General features: G+C 40.4%; 1 protein-coding gene across 1 annotated transcript; it reads right to left on the reverse strand.

Annotated features, from left to right (window-relative positions):
- Window positions 1–5,522: 5,522 nt before the first annotated feature.
- On the reverse strand, window positions 5,523–9,883 carry LOC308334845 (small ribosomal subunit protein eS7-like). Its single transcript, XM_080791719.1, has 6 exons — window positions 9,804–9,883; window positions 9,622–9,693; window positions 8,889–9,032; window positions 8,355–8,419; window positions 6,733–6,883; window positions 5,523–5,741 (listed from the first exon to the last, which is right to left on the reverse strand). The coding sequence occupies exons 1-6, from the start codon at window positions 9,876–9,878 to the stop codon at window positions 5,664–5,666; spliced, it is 585 nt and encodes a 194-aa protein (XP_080647845.1). The 5' UTR covers window positions 9,879–9,883; the 3' UTR covers window positions 5,523–5,663.
- Window positions 9,884–17,030: the final 7,147 nt, after the last annotated feature.

Genomic DNA, 17,030 nt, shown 5'->3' on the forward strand with positions numbered 1-17,030 from the left:
CAACCAACAGACTACAAACTACACCGAAACAGACAACTAGGCCCATCCACTACGGGTCAGCCCACCGAACATATGTCTCGTACGTTAAGTGGCCAGTCCAGGCGTGCACGCAGTCGCAGGCCAAAGAGTACACCATTGTGATGTCACTATGACCCCAAGTTCTAAACCTCCAGTTCTTAGGCTACACAGAATTGAGGTAATGACATACGGTTCAATGTTGAAAATGAGTGGTATTCCCCTTTAATCAAGTATGTATTCACACATACCGGTATCTTCATTGTGTTCAATTTTGAAAATGTGGTATTTAGGGTGGTATCTTCATTATTTAATCAAATGGGAAGTGTCGGGATTATTGATCCAGAACTGCTGGATCAATAATGTAATAACTTATGGACCAGAAGTGTAACTGATCATCTTCTATCTGCTAGTCTGAATGATAACCAGTATTTTCGACGTACGATATTCACTATAGTGAGAAAGCCATCTAAATGCATACATTATGTCCAACACGTCACCGATAAAACCATCTAAGCTACAGTTCATAGGATATACTGTAAGTGGTGGTTTTCAACCAGTGGTCCTTGAGGGTGTTCCAGGTGGTCCCCAGCTAAATGATGGAGAGTTGGTAACCAAGAACCTTATTGCATCGTTTAACTCTTGAGAGTGTAAAATGAAACCAAATGGACTCATAACTCATAAGAAATCTACACAATTTGGCTAGAGAATTTATAAGAATTGTTATTTTGATCGTTTGCCTGTTATCTCTCTCCTATATGGTACCACATCAATACAGCATAGAATTGTGGACAAAATCTTATCCAACAACAACAAAATATTCTTAGTTTTGAGTCTGAGAGGCAAAATCTCATCAAACGGTGGTCTGTGGTGGTTATGCAGCTGAATAAATATTAAATAATGGGCCTTGATATGAAAAGCGTTGAAAACCACTGTACTAGGCTATATGTAGTTGAGGTGGTTTTATCAATGATCGCAGGGAATGTAATTCATTCATTCACACACTTATTTCATACAGACACAGCCTAAAGTAAAAGTATTTGACCCATGATGCTCAATCTGTGCAATTGTGAGCAACATTGAATAAACTGAATTTAAATTGCTTAATCTTTCCCCATTCAAAAGCATGAGCACATCCCTTGCTTATGTGCTTAATGGTGTCTTACATTTTAAAATGTTGTAATTGACAACGATTTCCTTCCAAGGCTTTTTCTAATTAGTTTATTTTCTTAAGTTGAAGTTAGTAGGACCAGGAAAGCCATCATCATCTTTGTCTCCACCAGGCCAAAGGCATGGGGAGTATGTTAGTATGTTAGTTTTGCACCCTGTCCGCCTGTCCGTCTGTCCGTCTGTGTGCAGCTAATCTCCGGCACCGTTGGCCCAGTCACTGGCTGCCAAACTGTGCACACACATTACCTGGATGCCAATTCTGAACCTCTCTTATATTTCTCCTACAGATTTGGTCCATACATCACACAAACATACTATACTACTATCTCTATCTCATGTGATCAACACAGATCTGTCCGATTTTTCATATTCCATGCCGATTGTCAAAGATTGCCTTCCAAGGTTTGTAGGATTCGTCCGTTTTGCCTCATGAACACAGCCAGCCAGGCAGGGCCACATTGCTGGGCAATAGTGGCTGAACCACAAAAAAAAATTGCAACATTACATTACTTTACCCATTTCCAATCATTTCCAATGTAAAACACTCAGGCTCCCCCTGCTGTTAATTTGTTAATACTGCAGGTCCTTCTGTAAATTTAACTCAACATGTTACTTTTAGTCTTAAGTAGGCTACCAATTTCCACATGGACCACCATGGGTACAGACCCTTGTCTGTAACTAAAGTGTACAAACCGAACTGCAAGGGTACATTTGGTTCCATACGTAGTTAAAACATAACAAAAACAATAAGGATAACTTTTTCATCCACGGCACGTCTACATTACACTAATAATTTTTAGTATTTTATGGCATATCATGGTACGTAAATATACAAATTTCCCCACTAAAATAGAGTATGTCACAGAGGAAAACAAATTTAAAAGGACATTTCACCGTTGGAAGAAACTGCAGTCACTCAATGTTACGTCTAGAGAGGGCCTAAGCCCTAAGTGATGTTGATCAATTCCAAATATTACCAAGTATTCTAATCTAAGGCAACCCTGGCATAATAGGGTTAATCCTATAAGAATTATCATAGCATTAGAAGATTGACAGATTAATATAATTTGCTTTACCCAGCAGTCTCACAATATCTGAGGGTTCAAACCCTACTTTCTTCACATCAACTGAATTATTTATATTTGCAACAGAAAACATCTGTATTCAATAAAAAATCTACATTGACAGTAAACAAATTTATTTTGTAATCTTTTTCCACAACTGTGAAAGTAACAGTGGACAAAGATTATGCAACTTCTCCGCCCACTCGCATCGAGTCTACCGAAGGTAGAGGTGTGAATGCAAATTAAGTTACTGTTTTGACCCGAATTATTTCAGCTGAGATTGTTGGCTTTTGTACTAAAATGTGCATGCCCGGAGGCCGGAGGGACAGCCAGGCCCCGTCACAGCTCGAACATAACATGTTCTGACAAAGAACTCTAACTCACCTCCTGGGGCGCTTCTGCTTATTCTGTGTGCGACTTTTCCTGGTGGGTTTGTTCAGGATTCTCCTCTGTAAGGACAGAATATACATTTTAATTAACCAAGGGATTCTGCAAAGATTAAACATCTTTCAGTTGCAGAACAGCATCATCAACACAAAACATACAAGAATGATCAGCTCACAGTCCAAGAATACATCAATCCATTATGTAAATGTGTTCCCTGCATGTTTTAGTTCCCCAGTAAAGGCCCAAAGGACTATGGGAAGTTTTAGGAATATATACAGCCTGTCCTCACCGGCCAGAGAGCCGGGGACAGAGCTTGCGGTCCAACATCGTGGAACGGAACTGTACGTCACAGCATGAACGCTACACTCCCATACGCCACAAGGACAGAGCCATGTGGGAGAATAATCTCACATGATGTCCATGTTGAATGCACATAAAAGCACTTCATGCTTGTATTTCTGATCAACATTTACAACAAAATTCTTCTACAAGCTTAGCTCTGGCCACGTTCACGTGTTATGAAAACTTTACCTGTGCGATGAAGACTACATGCTTTCCGCTGAACTTCTTCTCCAGTTCTCTCACCAGACGAACTTGAATCTTCTGGAAAGACTTCAGCTGAGGAACAGGAACGAAGATGATGATTGCTTTATAAGCCCCACCAACATCAATTTCCTTAAGAAAAAAGAGAAAACAAATTAGACAAACCGTTCAACTGACATCACAATAATACATCTAAATATTAAAACAAAAGAAGCAATTAAGCATATTTGCTAAATCTAGGCAGTTCACAGTATTGTGCTTTTTACTGACACTACAACATAAAATCCACAGAAACAGGTTTGTGCCCTGGTATTTAGGGTGGTATCTTCATTATTTAATCAAATGGGAAGTGTCGGGATTATTGATCCAGAACTGCTGGATCAATAATGTAATAACTTATGGACCAGAAGTGTAACTGATCATCTTCTATCTGCTAGTCTGAATGATAACCAGTATTTTCGACATACGATATTCACTATAGTGAGAAAGCCATCTAAATGCATATATTATGTCCAACACGTCACCGATAAAACCATCTAAGCTACAGTTCATAGGATATACTGTAAGTGGTGGTTTTCAACCAGTGGTCCTTGAGGGTGTTCCAGGTGGTCCCCAGCTAAATGATGGAGAGTTGGTAACCAAGAACCTTATTGCATCGTTTAACTCTTGAGAGTGTAAAATGAAACCAAATGGACTCATAACTCATAAGAAATTTACACAATTTGGCTAGAGAATTTATAAGAATTGTTATTTTGATCGTTTGCCTGTTATCTCTCTCCTATATGGTACCACATCAATACAGCATGGAATTGTGGACAAAATCTTATCCAACAACAAAATATTCTTAGTTTTGAGTCTGAGAGGCAAAATCTCATCAAACGGTGGTCTGTGGTGGTTATGCAGCTGAATAAATATTAAATAATGGGCCTTGATATGAAAAGCGTTGAAAACCACTGTACTAGGCTATATGTAGTTGAGGTGGTTTTATCAATGATCGCAGGGAATGTAATTCATTCATTCACACACTTATTTCATACAGACACAGCCTAAAGTAAAAGTATTTGACCCATGATGCTCAATCTGTGCAATTGTGAGCAACATTGAATAAACTGAATTTAAATTGCTTAATCTTTCCCCATTCAAAAGCATGAGCACATCCCTTGCTTATGTGCTTAATGGTGTCTTACATTTTAAAATGTTGTAATAGACAACGATTTCCTTCCAAGGCTTTTTCTAATTAGTTTATTTTCTTAAGTTGAAGTTAGTAGGACCAGGAAAGCCATCATCATCTTTGTCTCCACCAGGCCAAAGGCATGGGGAGAGAGTATGTTAGTTTTGCACCCTGTCCGCCCGTCCGTCCGTCCGTCTGTGTGCAGCTAATCTCCGGCACCGTTGGCCCAGTCACTGGCTGCCAAACTGTGCACACACATTACCTGGATGCCAATTCTGAACCTCTCTTATATTTCTCCTACAGATTTGGTCCATACATCACACAAACATACTATACTACTATCTCTATCTCATGTGATCAACACAGATCTGTCCGATTTTTCATATTCCATGCCGATTGGCAAAGATTGCCTTCCAAGGTTTGTAGGATTCGTCCGTTTTGCCTCATGAACACAGGCAGCCAGGGCCACATTGCTGGGCAATAGTGGCTGAACCACAAAAAAAAATTGCAACATTACATTACTTTACCCATTTCCAATGTAAAACACTCAGGCTCCCCCTGCTGTTAATTTGTTAATACTGCAGGTCCTTCTGTAAATTTAACTCAACATGTTACTTTTAGTCTTAAGTAGGCTACCAATTTCCACATCTAGTCCAAGGACCACCATGGGTAAAGTGTACAAACCGAACTGCAAGGGTACATTTGGTTCCATACGTAGTTAAAACATAACAAAAACAATAAGGATAACTTTTTCATCCACGGCACGTCTACATTACACTAATAATTTTTAGTATTTTATGGCATATCATGGTACGTAAATATACAAATTTCCCCACTAAAATAGAGTATGTCACAGAGGAAAACAAATTTAAAAGGACATTTCACCGTTGGAAGAAACTGCAGTCACTCAATGTTACGTCTAGAGAGGGCCTAAGCCCTAAGTGATGTTGATCAATTCCAAATATTACCAAGTATTCTAATCTAAGGCAACCCTGGCATAATAGGGTTAATCCTATAAGAATTATCATAGCATTAGAAGATTGACAGATTAATATAATTTGCTTTACCCAGCAGTCTCACAATATCTGAGGGTTCAAACCCTACTTTCTTCACATCAACTGAATTATTTATATTTGCAACAGAAAACATCTGTATTCAATAAAAAATCAACATTGACAGTAAACAAATTTATTTTGTAATCTTTTTCCACAACTGAAATATTTGCAACAGATTCCGTCTTCAACTAGACACATAGCATGCACGCAGGCATTGACAAAAACACAAAACAAAGACGGCTCAATCGCATTTAATCTTTACAGATCAGCTTCCTCGAATTTGAAGACGACATCTTTGCCTGTGAGCTTTTTGTAGACACCAGTGAAGGTCTCAACCTAACAGGAAAAAAAACAGGACATGTTGACTTCAATCATTCACTGCAATGACTCAAGGTTTTTAGAAACATTCTACATAAAAGGGGGATGAAAACCTAGACAGAATTTGGTTTCTTCTATCAGGAAAAAATATATAGTAGGTAAAACATCATGGCAGGCTGCATACGGCTGACCTTATAGTACACTGATGTAAAAACAATACATGTGCAGCTGATCGAATGAACGGCAGGTTATAGCGGTGTGCCACAGCCTGCGGCAACGTCTATATTTGCAGCAACACGTTTTACACGTTTTAATCCGTTATAGATTGAGCTGAAATAAACACATTCCCATTTAGAAGAGATGAAGAACCAATAAGTCTACTTGGAATAACATCCAATGATTGAAGGTTAATAGACAAACCTGGGACCGATAGGTTTCTTAGCAACAGCCAATTGATGCATCGGAGAAAAAAATATATATATATATTTGGCGCTAACGGCGTTAACGTTTAAACTGAGTTTGTTTGTATCCTGCATAGTTTCTTCGTTTAATTAATATTGTTGCCTGAAATTTGCAGCACATGGCTCATGAACTCAAGTCATGGGAAATTGCCAGAAAAGTAGACCATTCCAATATACTGTACAAAAATAGCTGATCTACAAGCGCACAATGATATTGTGAGCTTGTGTTATGTGGCTTGGCTATATTCTGTCAAGATATTTGATGTAAAGGAACAAAGAAAATGGGGAGCATAGTACTGAGCTCTGGGCGACTACAGTCAACTACGTATGTATAAGGTTTATAGCTTTGAATCATGTAAAAGAAATGTAATACTTTACTTTCACTGTTGATAAAAAAATAAAAAGGACGAATGGAAAATTCACTGTTCAATTGGTTAAATACTGGTACTATAGATGTAATGTAAGGCCTAGGAAACAGAAACTTGCATTTAAACGTTTTAAGGATTTCTAGGACTTCTCCAGGACTTCAATCGCCTCCCTTTACTCACTTTGTGTTCTACATTGTTCTGTTGAGCCTTGTCCAGGTGGATCTTGATGAGGCGACTGCCGTCAATTTTAATCCTGATCCTCTTGCCCACAATCTCACTGGGAAACACCAGGTCATTCAGGATGGCGTCATGCACGGCCGTCAGCGTACGGCTGGGCAAAAAAGACAAACACCATATTAGACATTATCTACTGCACCTCTAGTACTGCTAGTTTTATCTCCTACCAGGACCTGTAGTACTGCTGGTTTTATCTCCTACCAGGACCTGTAGTACTGCTGGTTTTATCTCCTACCAGGACCTCTAGTACTGCCGTTTTCTATCTACCATTTAACAGTGTTGAACATAAAGAAGTATTTTGTCCATGAGTACAACATTACATTATATATTTAAACGTCAAGTATAACTCAGTCTCAGGTTTGTTGGCTGTATTTGAAATGTGCCGTTTAACACAACACAAACTGATAGTTCACATTTCACTTAATAATGTCCCCTGCATGGTTTAACTCCCCAGTAATGGCCCAAGACTCTGGAAAGAGTCCGACAGCCGGGAGGACATGTTGAAAAAAGACTTTCTTACCAGCAGTGGAAAATATTAATAGTTTAGCAAAAACGTTAGCGTTATGAATTGTTACAAAGTAATTTCTGCTATACAATGCAATGCACCAACCTGCTCACGAATTTTGCTGCACATCGTCAGAAAGTGTGTTTCATTTAGCAGGTGTGAAGCCTCATTCGAATCCTAACTCGCATCAAAGAACCGCATTCTTTCAAAGAAAACGGGGGTTTCGCTTCGCTTCCAATCGCACTTGATTTCGAGTCGGTGCAGGTGTGAATGCAATCCGCAGCAAATAAAGGAAATGAAGCAAGCTATGTGGTGGATGAATGATGAGGAAACACAGTTGGAGACAGAGAAGGCATATTTGACGCAGCGCAAAGATGTCCCAGGGCCATTACAGTGGATAGATGTGGTCAAATGAGAAGACTGAAGCCCTCATCGAAATATGAGGACGGTCGAGTCACGAGTACATCAATCAATTGCTTATAAGGAAACACATTAAAAACACTGCAGTGTAGCCTACAGAATATTCTTTCTGTATGCATGTGCGTAAACATGGAGTGCTGTGTCACAGTCACTGCGTGGGGACTGGGAGTAGGGACTTTCTTCATCTCGATAAACTTGTAAACTTCGGAGGTCGGATTCAGTTGCTGTCTGCGCTCAGCGCTGTGCCTCCATGCCCAAAAGAACAGTGCGTGCAGAGAGAAAGGTCCAGTAGATACCCGACGGCCCACTGCATGCACGTTACCCCAATTGTATAAATGTTTTAACCATTACTAAAGAGTATAATTTTAACACCATATATTTCATTGTGTAGTTTATGAATTAAACACATTGATAAAAAGGTCCCTGCTGGGACAAAAATTATGCAACTTCTCCGCCCACTCGCATCGAGTCTACCGAAGGTAGAGGTGTGAATGCAAATTAAGTTACTGTTTTGACCCGAATTATTTCAGCTGAGATTGTTGGCTTTTGTACTAAAATGTGCATGCCCGGAGGCCGGAGGGACAGCCAGGCCCCGTCACAGCTCGAACATAACATGTTCTGACAAAGAACTCTAACTCACCTCCTGGGGCGCTTCTGCTTATTCTGTGTGCGACTTTTCCTGGTGGGTTTGTTCAGGATTCTCCTCTGTAAGGACAGAATATACATTTTAATTAACCAAGGGATTCTGCAAAGATTAAACATCTTTCAGTTGCAGAACAGCATCATCAACACAAAACATACAAGAATGATCAGCTCACAGTCCAAGAATACATCAATCCATTATGTAAATGTGTTCCCTGCATGTTTTAGTTCCCCAGTAAAGGCCCAAAGGACTATGGGAAGTTTTAGGAATATATACAGCCTGTCCTCACCGGCCAGAGAGCCGGGGACAGAGCTTGCGGTCCAACATCGTGGAACGGAACTGTACGTCACAGCATGAACGCTACACTCCCATACGCCACAAGGACAGAGCCATGTGGGAGAATAATCTCACATGATGTCCATGTTGAATGCACATAAAAGCACTTCATGCTTGTATTTCTGATCAACATTTACAACAAAATTCTTCTACAAGCTTAGCTCTGGCCACGTTCACGTGTTATGAAAACTTTACCTGTGCGATGAAGACTACATGCCTTCCGCTGAACTTCTTCTCCAGTTCTCTCACCAGACGAACTTGAATCTTCTGGAAAGCCTTCAGCTGAGGAACAGGAACGAAGATGATGATTGCTTTATAAGCCCCACCAACATCAATTTCCTTAAGAAAAAAGAGAAAACAAATTAGACAAACCGTTCAACTGACATCACAATAATACATCTAAATATTAAAACAAAAGAAGCAATTAAGCATATTTGCTAAATCTAGGCAGTTCACTGTATTGTGACACTACAACATAAAATCCACAGAAACAGGTTTGTGCCCTGCATGGTTTAGCTCCCGTGGCCTAAAGGACTCTGGGAAGATGTAGGAATATACAGGACGCCCGTCCTTAACGGCCAGAGAGCCCAGGGACAGAGCTTGTTGTACAACGTTGTGGAACAGGACTATACATCACAGCACGAATGCTACGCTCCCATAGGCCACAAGGACAGAGCCATGTGAGAGAGTAACCTCACAGGATGTCCACATTGAACATATACTGTATGTAAACACACTGTTCAATTCACATCAAGCACACCTGTGACACAACTGATTTGTGTCTTTGCAGCACCAGGGATGGTAAAGTCAAACAATGTTCATAAAAGTGCTGAAAAGCAAAACGGTGGTGGCTATGCTATCCTGAAGTAAAACAACCTTTAAGAAATAAACATTTTTAACGTAAAGAATACAAATCAAATACTTGTACCTTTGCAGCTGTGATGTTCAGTTCTCTGAGCTGAGCTTTCAGATCCGAGTTCATCTCCAACTCGAGGAGAGCCTGTGAGACATTGGACACAATCCAGTTAAATATAGAACGGGTACAATACATCATATGTACACGTTAAAGCTGTTTATTAACATAGCTTTCACCCCTAAATCACTTCTTACCTGGGAGATCCCAGATTCAAACTCATCTGGCTTTTCGCCATTCGGCTTCACAATTTTGGCACTAGTACTGAACATGATATCTTGGTATGTCTGTGTAAAAAGAATAATAAACACTCAGTTTAGTTATAAGTCTATATTATTATATCTATAAATTCCACAAATGTGTCCTTCACATATCGATAACTGGTTCACTCAGCAGGTGTATGGCAGAGAACAATTTGTGTCCTGCATGGAAGGATTATACAGTATAAAATACTGTTCGATTAGGACTAGATGTTTGAGTTAGGCTTAGGACCCACCGTAGTGGTGTCTGATGAGAACTTAACCGGGATGTCTAAATCTCTGGCACAATATCTGGGTTGCAAAGCCAAATATGCTGGAAGCGTAATAAATAATTTTCACGAACATCATCTGTAATATTGTCGTTTATATTATAGGGTTCCACAGGATGCGTGTCACGATGACAATGCCAATCGTTTGAGTTTTCTATTTTGATCTGATGTCAGCACTAAATGTCTCCATCTATGGAGCTCTAGGTCAGCCCGGGACAAATATGGAGAATATTGAATAAATTAGTAAGATATGTCGAACATCTCCATATATGGAGACTAAATATCCAGTGGGCCTCTCTCCGATAAATGTGACTGGAAGTGAGTCTTCGTTACATACAGGATGCCAGTGTTGAGATATTGTACAACGCCGTGGAACAGGACTGTACGTCACAGCATTGACCCATTTAGGCATTTTTACGATTTTTCAAAAATAGCTCAAGTATAACATAATGCTCAGGGTTCCCACCCAAAATGGGTTAATGCTACGCTCGTAATGCTCCCATATGTCACAAGGACTAGCCATGTGAGAGAGTAAACTCACAGGAATGAATACAACACATGTCAACTTTCAGATCACATTTTAATGTCAAAATTAGATACTTGAATCTGAAGCAAGTTCAGTTCAGGGGGACATGAGGACCAAAATGCATACTATGCTGCCGTTTCATAGCTTAATAGTGTGATAGTGAGTAGTGAGTTTAATGTTTAGTGTAATGCTTTATGGCGTCGTCCACTCACAGTTAACAGTTATTGTATTGAGTTGTACTTGAAATGTACTGTAATTGTACAAACTGTTAATAAAAAATCAAAGTCAATTGGTTAACCAGCACTGACCTAGTCTGCTCCAGGTCATATAGCCACTAGCATCTTAAACTAATTGTAAACCTGTTGCAAATCCCAGCATGTTGATCGATAGTCAAGAACCCAATGGAGCCTTACAATGGACGCATATTGTACAACAGGACAGAAGCCAGTTGCACCACCTCACACCAAGTTTAAACAGGACAGAAGCCAGTTGCACCACCTCACACCAAGTTCAAACTAAGCCTAGTTATAGCTTAAATGGCTTTTTAAGTCAAGCCAGTCAAAGATGCAACTGGAACCAAATGGACCCTTATGGGGCTGTACTGTAACTCTGACAGTGGTACAAATTGATTCTTATGGGGAATTAACTTAATTTAACTATATGCAAAATGGAACCGTACAGTAAGGAGTTTGCAGTGTAAACCTGTTTAGTCCCGTGTAGAAATTAAGCATCTCTGCAGCCTCTGCCTGACATGCTAGCTTGTTGCCAGGCACTGCCAATGGACCCACATTGATCCTACCCACACACATCTAACTAGGACAAAATTTACCCAAATAATTATTGCAGAAAACACTGCGATAATTAAACCATCATCCTGCCTGACCTGCTGGGTGCCAGCTAGCTGTGATGCTATATAGGCTCTGGGAAACATTAGCTAAATGAAGGGTTCTGAATGCTGATCATTCAACTCCACATGAATCCAGCACTTGTCTAATTTCCAACCAACCTGGACCAGACAGCAAAGTGGAAACATTAACAGAACAAATAATGTTAATTTAGCTACACAAAGCTAACATGGTATGCTAACAGCTGGGCTTGGCTAACAGTTTGACAGTCAATGTAAAAGCCAATGTACAAACACACCTGTAGGCCTACTGGACTAAGAGAGAATTAAGCCACTTTTACACTAGACATTAACCTCAACATTATGACTTATACAATTGCCATCCATTGCTACAAACCACTCAATCTAAAGCATCAGATGTCCATGAAGCGAAATCATGCGGAAAATTGGGAACAAATGTGTTTTAATTCCATGTTTAATATTAAAAAGTGTCAGAGTGAATCGTTCTCACTAACCTCAGTCAGAATCAAAGAACAGGAAAAGGAAGCACTCTCGCAGGATCTGACGTCATAGATGTTTTCGGCAGGCTGTAAACTTTAGTGTAAAGAAGAAGAAAAACTTTAGTGTAATGCTGCCCTCTACAGGCGAGAGTACAGTATATGGTAAGTTTTTTTTATTATTATTTTTAATCTAATGTTTATAGCCCATATGTCATAGTCTAACACTAGTTTGAATTTGATTGAATAGTTTAAAGGTGCAGTCAAACACAGTAATGCAAAAGGGATAGGAAAAATTGCAGCATTGCTGTCTTGTTTCCATTTAGGCTCTATCAATTCATGGACATGACGAATAACAACCAAATTCAATATCATATATAACCAAAAGAATCAATATCATTACAGGAAAAAAATAAAACATTAAAAGTAAGTAGCTTACAGAGTGGGGGGAAGGAAGGGGATGGTGGTGTGATCACCTGTTTATAAGGGAGAAGCTTATTTTTATACTCTAAGCCAAGGGGAGAAGTGATCATTTCCTCTTAGATTGTTTATTTATTTAATCCACGTTCATTATTTCAAAAAAAAAATTTTTAAGAAAGAAAGAAAAATAACTGTCAATAGTTATGCATGTTTGTCTTGTAGCCTAATATCTCGCTCTGTCACTATTATTTTTCATTTGTCAATTAAATGTAATCTCACGTTTAGTCTAACATTGTTGTTGTATTTATTTTATATAAACACGAAAAACTTAAAAAAAAAAATGCAGATAGAGGACTGCCTTCCTTATCAGACCTACTGTATCGACTCTACCATATACCATCAGTTTTCCACAATAGAAAACAAATATCTTGTAGACCTACTGCATTCTTTAAGCATGAAGCAGCTGCTTAACCTATAATTTATGAGTTCTAGGTTTTAAATCCATCCACACACCAAAAAATGTGAAAACATTTAGGCTACTCTTTCTACAAGGGTCATTCATAAAGATAAATTCAAAGCAGGACTTTTCCTCTTAATGCCAAATAATGAATAACCTTATATGAGTTTAACTCATAGACTGTATCGAAGACCAATAACCTCCCAAAACCTTGGTTGATGTAATTTATCTTGATCGTGTTAAAATGCCAGGTTTATCATGATAGAGTAATTGATGGAATACAGTGTTACAGCCAGCAAGCGAAACATGTGGCCATGGTCCACAAAACATGAAGCCCACAAAATAATCAACCAGTTTTACCTCTTGAACCCAGGTATCAATGGGAGATAAGATAACAGGAAAACGTTGACCAAATAATTCTTCTACATTCTCTAATTGTGTACACTTCTTGTAAATTAAGAAGGCCTAATGCAGAGGTTTAACAATAATTTAACTCCGAGAGCATATGATATGAAACCAAATTGATCCGTAAGTGTCCATTTGGTTAAGGGTTCATTCAACACTCTCAAGAGTAGAGTTTAAAGATCTACAAAGAGTCCATTGGTTACCAACTTTCCATCATTTAGCTGGGCACCACCTGGAACCCCCTCAGGGACTGGTGGTCCCCGGACCACTGGTTGAGAACCACTGTAGAAGTCTGCATCCACAATCATACTGTATAATAAGTGTAATGCTGCATTCACATGGAATCAGGCAAGCGGTAGACGGCAACCGGACTTCATTTTAGTGGACAGGAGCAGGACGGTAAGCGGAACAGGACGGCACGGCACCCCGGAAGCCAGAACCGGCCAGAATCTTTTTACTAGTATAGGCCTATAATGCTGCATTCACATGGAATCAATCAGACAGCAAAACCTGCTGGATGGCACGGAACGGTAAAAAGATTAAATATAAAGATTGATGCCGTCTGCCGTTACTGTCACTGGTTCTGGCTGCCGTGCCGTCCTGTTCCATTTACCGTCCTGCTCCCGTCCACTATAATGAAGTCCGGTTGCCGTCTACTGCTTTCCTGATTCCATGTGAATGCAGCATTATACTAATCACAATTATTTTAGCATAATCACGATTTTCATAAAAATTATATTCATAAAAAATAAAAAACATTTGCTTTGGTGGAGACAAAAAGAGACAAGCTGGGCTTGCTACAGGCTGGGTTGCCTCCCCATGGCTGCAAGTGGTGGTGTGTAACCATTAGGACCTGAGGAAGCTGGGGCGAAATAGAGTTTGTATGACAGACTGTTCGTGGTCCAGAAGTGAAAGCACTTTTGGAGGTGCATTCTATAATGTCTATACCAGTCGAACACACACATTCTATTCTATAACATTTGTTCTCAAAGCTTGTACTAACATCTGTTGTTTTCAAAATAACTCATTTTCACAACACAAATTTCCCTCCCTGGCACAACATATTATTTTGGGGGGTGTCGACAGCCAAAAACACATAAATTTGTGGGTCCGTCCTTGACATGAAAAGGTTTGAGAACAATTAACCTGTCCTATTCTAATGTGTGTATTTTGAGCCTTAAGTGTTAGCATGCAATGTTTGTGTCTTTGTCATACCTGCCAGGAGCACGCGCGTGTGCATGCACGCGCACGCACGCGCGCACGCACTCTCTCTCACACACACACACACACACACACACACACACACACACACACACACACACACACACACACAATGACATGTCACCTATAGGCAGCTGCCTGTGTCACCTTGATTTGGGATCTTTAGTGAGTGTGTGTGTGTGTGTGTGTGTGTGTGTGTGTGTGTGTGTGTGTGTGTGTGTGTGTGTGTGTGTGTGTGTGTGTGTGTGTGTGTGTGTGTGCGCGTGCGTGCGTGAGCGCATGTTCAACCACACTACATCACTTATGTCAATGCCCAGCTTTTCCCATATAGAGGTGATAGTAGGCTATATCAAAGACGTATCCATTATTGTTCAATATTGCTGGTATGAAGTCACGGTCATATGCTGGCCAACTTAAAAGTTTAGCTTCCCTCTGAAGTGGGAAAGGTTTAACCACTTCAAGCCATATTTTAGCATTTGTCTTGTGTTCTCGTCAATAAACTGTTGTAACTTACTGTACTCTGCCTCTGGTCCTGCGTTGGGGGTCCTACAACATCTCCTGACTCGCACCATGACAAAAGGTCCATTTATTTGGCAACCACGTATATAAATTATGTTTTATTGGCCTGTAACTTTCTGACTCTCCAAGCCCAAGTGTACGTGTGAATCACTTTCTATTTTTCGAATTGAGAAATGCAAAATGACCTCGTTCACAATGGTGAGCCCATTGGGCTGAGTCTCAATTTATACTTACCGGTTGTTACGTACCGGTGTTGTTCGAGATCTACAAGCTCACAGCGCATCACATAATGTGTGTGAGCTTGTACATCTGCTGTTTCACACACAAGGTCAAGGTTTCTTTATTTTGTCTCCCAAGAGAGAAATTTGTCTTGGACCCCAAGGACCCACTCTGCAGCATACAAATACAATACAATACAAGACAACAATGGCACACAGTGACCCGTACAACATTAAAAATCCACACCCAACATACCTAGTGCAGAAGAGGAATTATAACCTTCGACCCCTACCCTGTCTGCCCTCTGCAAGGACTCTGTTAAGGAGTGTGACAAACACACACACACGGACGCACGCACGCACGCACACACGTAAGGCTGTACTTTCACCTAGTGTGCTACACCTGTAATCAACAAAAACGGTGTTCTGCTAACATGTGTTTTTTAAAAGCCATTATGCTGGATCTCACGTGCCAGTAAAGTCTTGTAAATTGTGGCACTGGTGAAAGCATGATTGGCAGTTTGGATTCTGTGAATTAATTGGATCGGCTTTGGAATCACGGGGCGTTTGCGTCTCAGAAAACCATTGAATAGTTTAGAAATTATTGGATAGCACTGGTACCTCAGCCCTCTGGGCCCTATTGATCATACTACAGTGTCACACATATTAAGCATCAAAAGTAGCAGATCCACAAGCTGGAAAAGCGAAGCCAGAAGGCAACACTACCGAGCAATCTTCGTTCCTATACTCTACCCTATGGTCATGAAGTGTGTGTCATGACTGAAAGAATAAGGTCGCGGCCGAAATGAGTTTTCTTCGACAGGTGGCTGGCATCTCCCTTAGAGATAGGGTGAGAAGTTCAGTCATGCGAGAGAGACTCGGGGCTCCATCTTATGCCATGCTTTATCTTCAAGTAATAAACATTTTCCGTGAATTACGCATTTAGGAGCTTCCACTATGCGTAAACGTTATCTTGCGGCCAACACAACCCACTATTCATTTTGCTGACTCCTATATTTGCGGGTGGAGGTGTGTCTGTAGGCGTGTTGATGCGCTTTCCCTATATTTGCTATATTATGCACACAGGTTTAGGACAATGGAAAGTGCCTCTTCAAACAGAATTCAGCCAATTCTGTTTGATAAAAGAATGCGCTCCTGACTCTGAGACGGTGAGACCAGAGTTGGAGCTGCCTATATCGGCTTGAGCCATGTTGCACAACATTCACAGCTCAGAGGTCTCGTTCTGTCTTAATAATTTCTATATCGTTCTGTCTTCCGCCCAAACCACACCTATGCATAATAAGGGGTAATGAAGGTGTTTTAGGGACATAGGCTGTGGCACAAGATAACACATTTCACGGGGCAACACCTCTCACACAATACTAAATCCCCAAATGAAGGAAAAAAGGGCCCCTGCCGCAAGATGGAGCCCTCGGAGAAGAGTCGCTGCTTCTTGGCTTGGAAAGGAGCCAGCCTAGGTGGTTCGGGTATCTAGTTAGGATGCCTCTCGGGCGTCTCCCTAGAGAGGTCCTCAAGGCACGTCCCACTGGAACTCAGGTCTTAAGGGGATACGTTGTGGATTCCCACAGGGCTCTATACTTGGTCATCTCTCTTTTTGCTCTACATCAATATAACGTCTCATAAACTTGTGGATCTGCTATGTTCTGCGAATCCCATACAGAATATGGATGCTATGGGGTTTGAGTGGTTAATCACTAATGAACCACTCATTAACCACTTTCAACCTAGTGTCCTTATTTTGGGTACATCATTAATAGGGGGAGGTCT

Source organism: Protomyctophum bolini (genome assembly GCF_963924005.1).
Source record: "Protomyctophum bolini genome assembly, chromosome: 19".
Taxonomy (NCBI): Eukaryota; Metazoa; Chordata; class Actinopteri; order Myctophiformes; family Myctophidae; genus Protomyctophum; species Protomyctophum bolini.

Excerpts from the sequence above, each read along its gene's own strand:
- LOC308334845 (XM_080791719.1), bottom strand. The coding sequence starts at position 9,878 with ATGTTCAGTACTAGTGCCAAAATTGTGAAGCCGAATGGCGAAAAGCCA. Across the intron at positions 8,420-8,888 it reads ATGTAGTCTTCATCGCACAG|AGGAGAATCCTGAACAAACC; the intron begins GTAAAGTTTTCA and ends CTGTCCTTACAG. Across the intron at positions 5,742-6,732 it reads AGAACAATGTAGAACACAAA|GTTGAGACCTTCACTGGTGT; the intron begins GTGAGTAAAGGG and ends TTTTCCTGTTAG.